The sequence below is a fragment of the Rosa rugosa genome, chromosome 2, assembly GCF_958449725.1.
Source record: "Rosa rugosa chromosome 2, drRosRugo1.1, whole genome shotgun sequence".
Taxonomy (NCBI): Eukaryota; Viridiplantae; Streptophyta; class Magnoliopsida; order Rosales; family Rosaceae; genus Rosa; species Rosa rugosa.
The window spans coordinates 9,604,462-9,613,234 of NC_084821.1; the positions used below are offsets into that span (position 1 = coordinate 9,604,462).

The window sequence follows — 8,773 nt, forward strand, 5'->3', positions numbered from 1 at the left end:
TTGTACCCAATCACTAGCTGTAACGCAGAGATAGATTGAGTGGCAGTGGGTCGTAGACGAGTTAGCATAGCTGCATGAGATATTGCATCACCCCAAGTGGATATAGGGAAATTGGTGCACATTACCAATGTCCGAGCTACCATTTAGTCGTTTCCGCAAGACCATTTGGGTGTGTACATGGGAATATGATGTCCAACATAAGTCCCAATGCAATAATGATCGAAAGTCTTCGATGTAAACTCTCTAGCATTGTTAAGTCCAATGGACTGAATGGGATGATCCGGGGAGTGAGCCTATCGCCGTATGATCTATTCTAGGAGAGTAGTATAAGCAGCATTATAAGTGAACAACAGTACAACACGTGACCAGTGTGTTTGCATGTTAACCAACATCATGAAATATTCAAACGTCCGCAAGTTGGTTGAATCGGTCCACTGAATCCCCTCGAATTCTATGTAGGATGGTCTCGGTCCTAATTTCCCTAAGGAATGGGCTTTGTAGAATGAGCGAGAGACCTTAGAAGCAACCAATGAGGATTTTGGTTGGGTTTGAGCGTCAATTTTTCTATTAGAAGCAAAATTGGTGACTACACCATCAACCATGGCGTCATGACCATGCGAAACACCTCCATGGTGTCATGGCCATGGGTGACGCCAACCATGGCGTCATTAGAGGGGACAACGACGGCCCTAGGCCGGTGGCGGTCATACTTAGTCCAGGAATCAACCTTTCATTCATGTTTCATTTTGATAGAAAGAATGGTTGTCCGTGTGAAGTCTTTAGTAGACGGATCATCATATCATGACTAGGATGACCTATCTTGTCGTGACAAAGCCAATATGTGTCTAAATTCAAGAGATATTATCTCAAAACTTTATTGGATTTAATGACTCGAATAGTGGTGACATAAAATCCACTATAGAGACACATAAGTTTCTCTAAGATGCACCTTCGCAATCATTAGAGGTAATGCAAAGGAACGCTTTTATGTTCTCTACATGCGTTTTCGCATGGAATCCGTTGGCTCAAATAGCTCAATAGGGTTCGATTTGCCCTAGGAGAGTAGAGATTTTATGTGACAGTAATCAAGATGCCATTTGGCAAGAGGAATTTAGGTGATTCCAAATCCTTGAACTAATCTTGATGGCCCAGCCATCGTAGTCACGAAGGAATGTGTAGGCAACATCTCTAAGAATGATCGCTTATGGCGGTAAATGGTGTGCGTAGTCGCACTATCCGCAAGAAGTTAAAGTTCTCTAGAATTCATTCCTCAAAATCTCATAATTGAAATGGAGTCATAATGAAAAGGACTCGAAATTTTATTCATAAGCCAACGGTGTACATCATTGTTTCTTTAACCAAAAGAAAATCTAATCCAAACACTAACTAATGCAAAATAATGGTAGTCGTTTGACTTCTTTCGGTAACTCCAAAATAAATATGACCAGGTGAGTAGAGAGATGTCGGTGGAGCAAGGCTCGCTTAAGTACCACTTATCTCAAAATCTTCCTAGACATCACACTTACTTTGGATGAGCCTAGTTTGAAGAAAAACTAAACCATTGACATTTATTACAAAAATAATATGGCAAATGCCTATTACATCTCTTGGAGACTTTATTCAAAATTGCCAGTCTCTTGATCTTGGCCTGATTTGAAGTCTTTAATTGTAAGATTGACATCATTGCCATCTCCATCATTCTCCTTCAGCTGCGAGACGAGCCTCATGCTCTCTCATATCTTAATACACCTTGTATTGTGCAGCTTGTATTATGAAGGAGAATAAATTAGTTTTTGTGGATAATATATACTTCCACGACAACTAATTAAGGATTTCTGAGCCTCTTTGCTACCAAGAAATCGTTTTTTCAAGAAATTTGGATTAGACTGAAACAATGATGTTTGAATGGTCAATTTTCGATGCTCACGAACGCTCTTAGTCCGTAGTTTACGAACGCTCTTAGTTTGTAGTTTAGCGTGAACTCCCCACAGTTCTGCTTTTATGAATCGAACCCACGTTACAAGAAAGGTGGGATGTAGAAGAAGGGAGGTTGCAAGTCCCCGAGAAAAAGAAGAGAAAATTAAAGTATAGAAAGCAGGAACTTTAATTGTAAAACTTACTTAGATTTTTTTCTTGTTCTTCTTCTCGATCTTGAACTCAAAAGATGATGGCACGCGGGTGCGCAAGAGGATGGTGGCATTGGAGGTGGTGCTTGACCAATGAAGGTGCGCACGGTGTTCCTAGGGTTTTGAGGTTCTAGGGTTTGATATTTGCGCAGCAGGATGCTTTGCAGAAAAGTATTTGGCTCCTGCTTTCAGGGTTAGAGCTCGTGCTGATAACGTGTTTAATGAAAAGAAAATTGTAGAGAGAATTGGGAGAATAATTGTATATTTTATTGATAATAGAAGCCCTATTTATAGGGAGTACAAGTACATAATCTTTGAATACAAGGAATCCTATTCTAATTAGAACTAGAAATCTAGAACAATTTTCTCCTATTACAACAATAGAAAGTAAACCTAGTTTGGTAAGGCACACATAATCATGATATCCTTCAACAATCAAAAAATTAAAAAAATCTAAGTTTAACTGTACTCTTTTGAATAACAATTTGAATATAATTCCATCTAATGTAACGAAGGTAGATATCGCTTGTCTTCGGAAGTACATGGTAATATTTTCAAATCTTTAATTTCTCCTCTTATGAAGGTATTATATCTCCAAGAAGAATCTGAAGCTAGGGTATGCATTGTGGACTTCTAATTTTAATCGTACCGTTCAAATGGATTTTACATCATTTGAAAAGTTCGACTTAAATGCAAGTCGACATGCATCGATGTGTTTCTAAATTACTTTTACTATAAATTACATTAATTTTTAGAGAGAGGTTGAGAGCATGGGTGGATTCAAGTACAGGTGAGATTAGGCATTCACCTACCTAACCTGGGTTTTTTAGTATACTTTGGATTATATAGGTTGAGTACAGACAAGGTATGTAAAAATGGGAGAAAGAGGGGCAAACCAAGTGAAATGGGGAAGAAGACGAGCTGTAGCGTGTCCCTTATTTTGTTGCTTTGATAACAAATCAAACCTCGTATTGAGCTATTCATATAATTATATGATAGGTCAAAGCGACGTCATTTTGTAAAAAAATATGGGGAAAAAAAGGATAGAAACTGACTCATAAAATAAACAAAATAGGAGAACATTTTTGGAAGGGTTATTATCACAAATGGTACCTGAACTATACCTCAATCTTATTGATGATACCTGAACTTCAATTTTGATCACAACCAGTACCCGAACTTTTCGATTTCATTTTAAATGGTACCTAGAGCCACCTCCGGTCACTATTCCGACTAAAAACAGCATGGGAGGCAATCATAGTGATGATTTTTGATGATTTCAAGGGTTGCAATCATATATAGTGATAATTTTTTGGTAATAGACTTGCCTTGTACTTGTTTCTTTTTTTTTTATTTTTTAGATTTGGCTTTTTTGGCCGGAATAGTTACCGAAGGTGGCCTTAGGTAGCATTTAAAATGAAATCGAAAAGTTCGGGTACTGGTTGTGATCAAAATTGAAGTTCAGGTACCATCGATAAAATAGAAGATAAGTTCAGGTACCATTTGTGATAATAACCCTTTTTGGAATGATTAAAAAGAGATCGACTTCTTATGCATAGAAGAGACGTATGTGTTATACAATTATTCCTCTCTCCCAAATTCCCAATTATAGAGAACTTTCATCTCTATCTCTATTACTATTCATTAGATTCGTTCGGTAACTGAAAAACTAAATATTTAAAATTTGAAAGCTCTAAAGTTGTTATCCAATTGATCAATTGAGTCTTCGTCCACAAGTTCACGATAAGTTATAACTCATCTATAGCTTATTCAAAACTCATAAAATTTAGATTAATCTAATTATCTTTTCATAGAAATTTCAGAATCTGTTGATTTTTGTAACTGTTGTGATCCTTGAAATTGACCCATTCACAATCCAGTAAGGTTTTTTTTTTTTTTTTTTTTTTTCATTTTTTTTCTTTGTTGTGTGTGTTTCTATAACCTAAATTAAATAATTCAAAACAATATAAAACTAAGAAACAACAAAATTAAATTAAATATGAATTACTAATTTTCTAATTGAGAAAGATAGTTTTCTTGCTTACATTGAGAAAGATATATTCAATAGCATTGGTAATGATGCTTCGTTTTCAAAATATAAGATCTTGTCGTCACCATCGTGGACAATTACTGTCTCGTAGTTGATTGAAAACTTGTAATGTAGTTTTTATTTTTTTATTTATGGAGTTAGCATTTTTAAGTGACTTCAATTATTATTTGTAAACATTATTTTTCATCTTACTATTTTTATATCTTACTACTTAGTTTGAGTCTTGCCTTACCTAAGAAAAAAATTCTGGATCTCTAGTTGAGAGCCTCATTTTTATACACTTCAATCGTCAGTCATACGATCTTACACATGATTTAAAGTCTAATAGGTTTTCTTAATTACTATAGAGGCCATAAGAAGCAAGATATCCCTATTTAATTGAAAATAATCATAAAAAGGGTGTTTGCTGCTCCGCAAAACTCGGACTGATCGGAGTCTAGAGTTGAAAATCTCTTCTCGTCCGGCGGCGCTCATGGTCGGCGGTGATTCGCCTCACCGGTAAGGGGCTGCTGCCAGACGGGGAATTTGAATGTGCTTGAGAGCCTCTTAGAGTGGGTTTGGCTCAGGGTTTAGGCTTGATGGGTTTTGAGGCGAGTCTGAACGACGAGTCATTAAGCCGGTGGTTGTGTGTTCATGGATGGGGTGCCGCATCGAGGGACTTCCAGGTTCGCGAGTCGGAGATGACTAGGCGGCGGTGAAGGTTCCTGGATCAGAGGGCACAACGTGGTGCAGCGGGTCCCAGAGCGGCGTGGGGCTTTGTGACTTAGGACGTGGCGGCGAGGATCGTTGCGGCATGGGTCGTCGGGACGGCGTTGGGGCGCGGCGGAGGAGACCGCTGGAACTACACCGGAGAGGTATATGCGGCTAGTTGGTGGGAAGATGAAGTTTTGGGCTTGGGCCAAGCCAATCTTTGCTGGGCTTGAGTTTGAGCCTCTTTTCCTGGGGCTGTCTTCTTTGGGCTTCTATGGTGGGCTGGGGTGTTTGCCCTAGGCCCATCCCTATGTTCTTAGCTTATCTAATTATAATAAATTCCTTATATTTAGGAAACTAAGCACAGGGTGTGCACTCTATGTTTGAGCCTCTTTTCCTGGGGCTGTCTTCTTTGGGCTTCTATGGTGGGCTGGGGTGTTTGCCCTAGGCCCATCCCTATGTTCTTAGTTTATCTAATTATAATAAATTCCTTATATTTAGGAAGCTAAGCACCGGGTGTGCACTCTATGTATCTCTAGCGCCTCTGGAGTAGTATTAAAGGAGGGTCTCCGCTACCTCTACGTATTTGAATATATAATGAGTAGGACTATATGTACGTACCACTTGTGGGTACTACCACTAGCTTCTTATTTTTCTATGCCTTAAATGACAGCGGAAGGGTATGTAACGGCCTATTCTGGCTTGTAATGAATATATATTTTTCCTGATTCAAAAAAAATAAATAAATAAAAATTACTATAGAGGCCGGTACAATTACTGAAGTTTATACAAATTTAACCATAAATATATTGAAGTCTCTACCACAACAGGTCACCAATTAGGAGTTCTATCTTTGTCAACTTAAGGATGGAAGTCTTCCATATGTGCCAAGTGGCAAGCACCATGTTATTGAGCTGTGAAGAAGAAGAAATGACAATATACTAATTGGTTCATTATTAAATAATTTTTGGTCTTGAAAGCATTGCTTAGCTTAACAAACGTAGAACTCACAATCATGAACCTTAATAAAATTATAGTCTATTGCTTTTTCTATAAGTGTTTCAAAGTAGTTACCCGATATTCCCTCTCAATTTGTTGGCTAATTAATGGAACGCTCTTATATTAAGTTAGGTTTAGCTAGCTAGCATGCACGTCTCATGGTTATATATTTCTCTATATGGGAAGTTTATTTTAATTAATTTTATCTCTAAGCAAGTATTAATGTAATGTAATGCATATAGTAGATGTATAGCTAGCTGCAGCACAATACCGCGTAGATATACCAACAACTCTCGCATTATGAAAAAGACTGGTTCATTATGGGAGTGCAATAGCCTCATACCGTAATGACCAAAAAAAAAAAACAAATTAATGAATATTGTATCCTAAAGAACATAAGGAAAAAAAAGGTTTAGAAATTACGAAAGAAAAATGAAGACGAATTTAGAGATATTATGGATTCTTTGCCCTTTCTGATTTGCATATCAAGGAATTCAAAATGAAAGAAGAAGTTTTATAACTCAGTCCATCTGTTTTACTGCCACTAAGATTTCTAATAAGTTAAAGAAACCGAAGGAAAAGAAATTAAGTGAAGTGAATAACGAAAATGAATTTTGAAAAAACAAAGGAGCATTTATGGTTGATGAATAAGTTTTCCTTGCTCATTTGGTTGTGGATAATTTTCTAAGCAAGAAATCTTGAGTTCAACTCTCGGCAAGAGCCAACTATATATGTTAGGTCTTAAGAAATTGTAATTCTCTTTTTTTTATCTTCTTTTGTCCAATTTGAATATTTATGTATTATGAATAGTATAATCAACAACTTTTAAGTACCGAAATTTCTAAATCTCAAATCAAATTATTGATAACACACAAATTATTTCAAATTCCAAAAATATTGAAAACCCACACTTCAAGTAAATGAATGACTTCTTCTTTTTGTTCTTTTTCATGTTTCCTTTCCCTTCTTTTGGCAATAGATGTGCTGCCCAATTATAATATCCACCTCCACTTAAAACACAAGATTAGAAAGAGAAAGAAAAGAAGAAAACATATTTACTTGCAAGTACTTCAAGCTGTAAATGCAATTTGTGTAGTACAAATCTTCTTTTTCTGTCTCTCTGATCATGTAATGATCTTTTCTCAAGAATATATCAAACAGATCATGAATACTGGAATTCTGAATCTGCCACTATTAAACGCAGACCCCAAAAAAAAAAAAACCAAAAAAAAAAATATCCACAAAAGAAACCCCAAAAAAAGTGAAGCAATTTGCCGGAAATATCAAACTCCGGCACCGGGAAAACTGTTAGTCTTCGGAAATGCTCTCAAGATGAGGCTGAAATGCTCCGACCGATCGTCCAGTCCGGCGATCCCTACGTGATGAAGATTTTTTCTTTTCCGAAACGATCTCCGTCAAGTATCGATCACACTCCGAGACGTGGTGATGCCTTAGTCTCTTCTTTGACGACTTCTTAACGCCGCTACTACCTTTGTTCTTCTTCTTACTGTCAGGTATCGAAGACTCCGGAATCAAGAAGTATATGCTGCCTCGCTTGAGCTCCGACTCCGGCAAGAGAATCAAAATGCGGCGAACGACGCCTTGTGAACAGGGTTTGCTCAGGAAGTGATTTGGATTGGCGGCAAGGATCTCGCCGGCAGTGACCGGACGTGTGATTTCTTCTACGTAGCCGTTTAAATGGACTATTCGGATCAAGTCTAGAGCTCCACAAGGTAGAACACAAGCCAAACAACACCTTAGACTGTTGCCCATGTTTGATTATAGATCCAGCTAAGCTCTCAGCTGTCTCTCACAGTTTGATTTCTCTGTGAAAGCTTAAGTCTCTGTTGGTTGAGCTGGTTTTGTTGGTCTTGGTGGAAAAGAAAGCTGAAACTTATGGAGGGTGGACTAATGGCGAAGTGTTATATATAGGAATAATCATACGGGTGAGAACAAAAGAGAGTGCATTATATTAGGGATTGGTTCAAAATGACCAAAGTGTCCTGTAACTGATTTTTCAAATTTGGCCGAATTGCTTACACGAGTTAACTAACTTAAGCCGCCTTCCAAACAATTAGTGGCAAACGATTACTCCCCCATTACCCTCATGGAAAATGCTTAAGTCATAGGCTTTTTCATTTTCTTTGGTCCTAATCAAAATGAGGAGGACGCTAAGTTAACCAATTTGGACCTTAATTCCTTGGAATTATGAATATCTATACTATTATTAAGATAAGAGAGTTTGTTAGCCAAAATTAAACATTTTTACAGAAATAATCTTAAAAGATTAAAAAAATTTGAGAGTTAATTAAATTACAAGGACAATTATGACATTTACAAAATAAATTTTTATTAAAAAAATAAACAAAAAAAAAGTCCACAATCCACTTTTCTCTCTCATGATTTTATGTCTGTAATAATCGTTTTCTTTATTATTTTCTGTAAAAAAAAATAAAAAAACCTTGCACATGCAGAACATGTGTGGAGAAATGCTAGTTAAGAATTAACTAATGGTATTTTTTTTATGAGTATGTTCTTTTTGGATATATCATTACAAATAGTCAATGAAACAACTAAATTCATTGTCAAAAAGGTAAATTCTTTTTTCCATGAGAGGCCAGTCGTCAATCTCATAGAAGACATGATAATCTTTGACTTAGTAAGATATATATATCAACATTGCAAGCTACCACTGTTGGGTCTCACTTAAAAAGAAGAAAAGTTTATATATATATATATATATATAAACTTTTCTTCTTTTTAAGTGAGACCCAACAGTGGTAGCTTGCAATGTTGATGTATTTCATTCTCTGAATCACTTTGAGATAATTTGTTGAACACTTTATTAATTTAATCTTTTTATGAGTTACATTAACCTCTTTATAAGTCTCATCCCCTCAACACCCCC

General features: G+C 36.6%; 1 protein-coding gene across 1 annotated transcript; it reads right to left on the bottom strand.

Annotated features, from left to right (window-relative positions):
* Positions 1-6,902: 6,902 nt before the first annotated feature.
* On the bottom strand, positions 6,903-7,782 carry LOC133732669 (uncharacterized). The gene has a single exon (XM_062160249.1). It carries the CDS (start codon positions 7,636-7,638, stop codon positions 7,174-7,176), a length of 465 nt encoding a protein of 154 aa, XP_062016233.1. The 5' UTR covers positions 7,639-7,782; the 3' UTR covers positions 6,903-7,173.
* Between the last annotated feature and the right edge of the window lie 991 nt (positions 7,783-8,773).

What these genes read in the sequence shown, in the direction of transcription:
- LOC133732669 (XM_062160249.1), bottom strand. Translation starts at nt 7,638, where the DNA reads ATGGGCAACAGTCTAAGGTGTTGTTTGGCTTGTGTTCTACCTTGTGGA.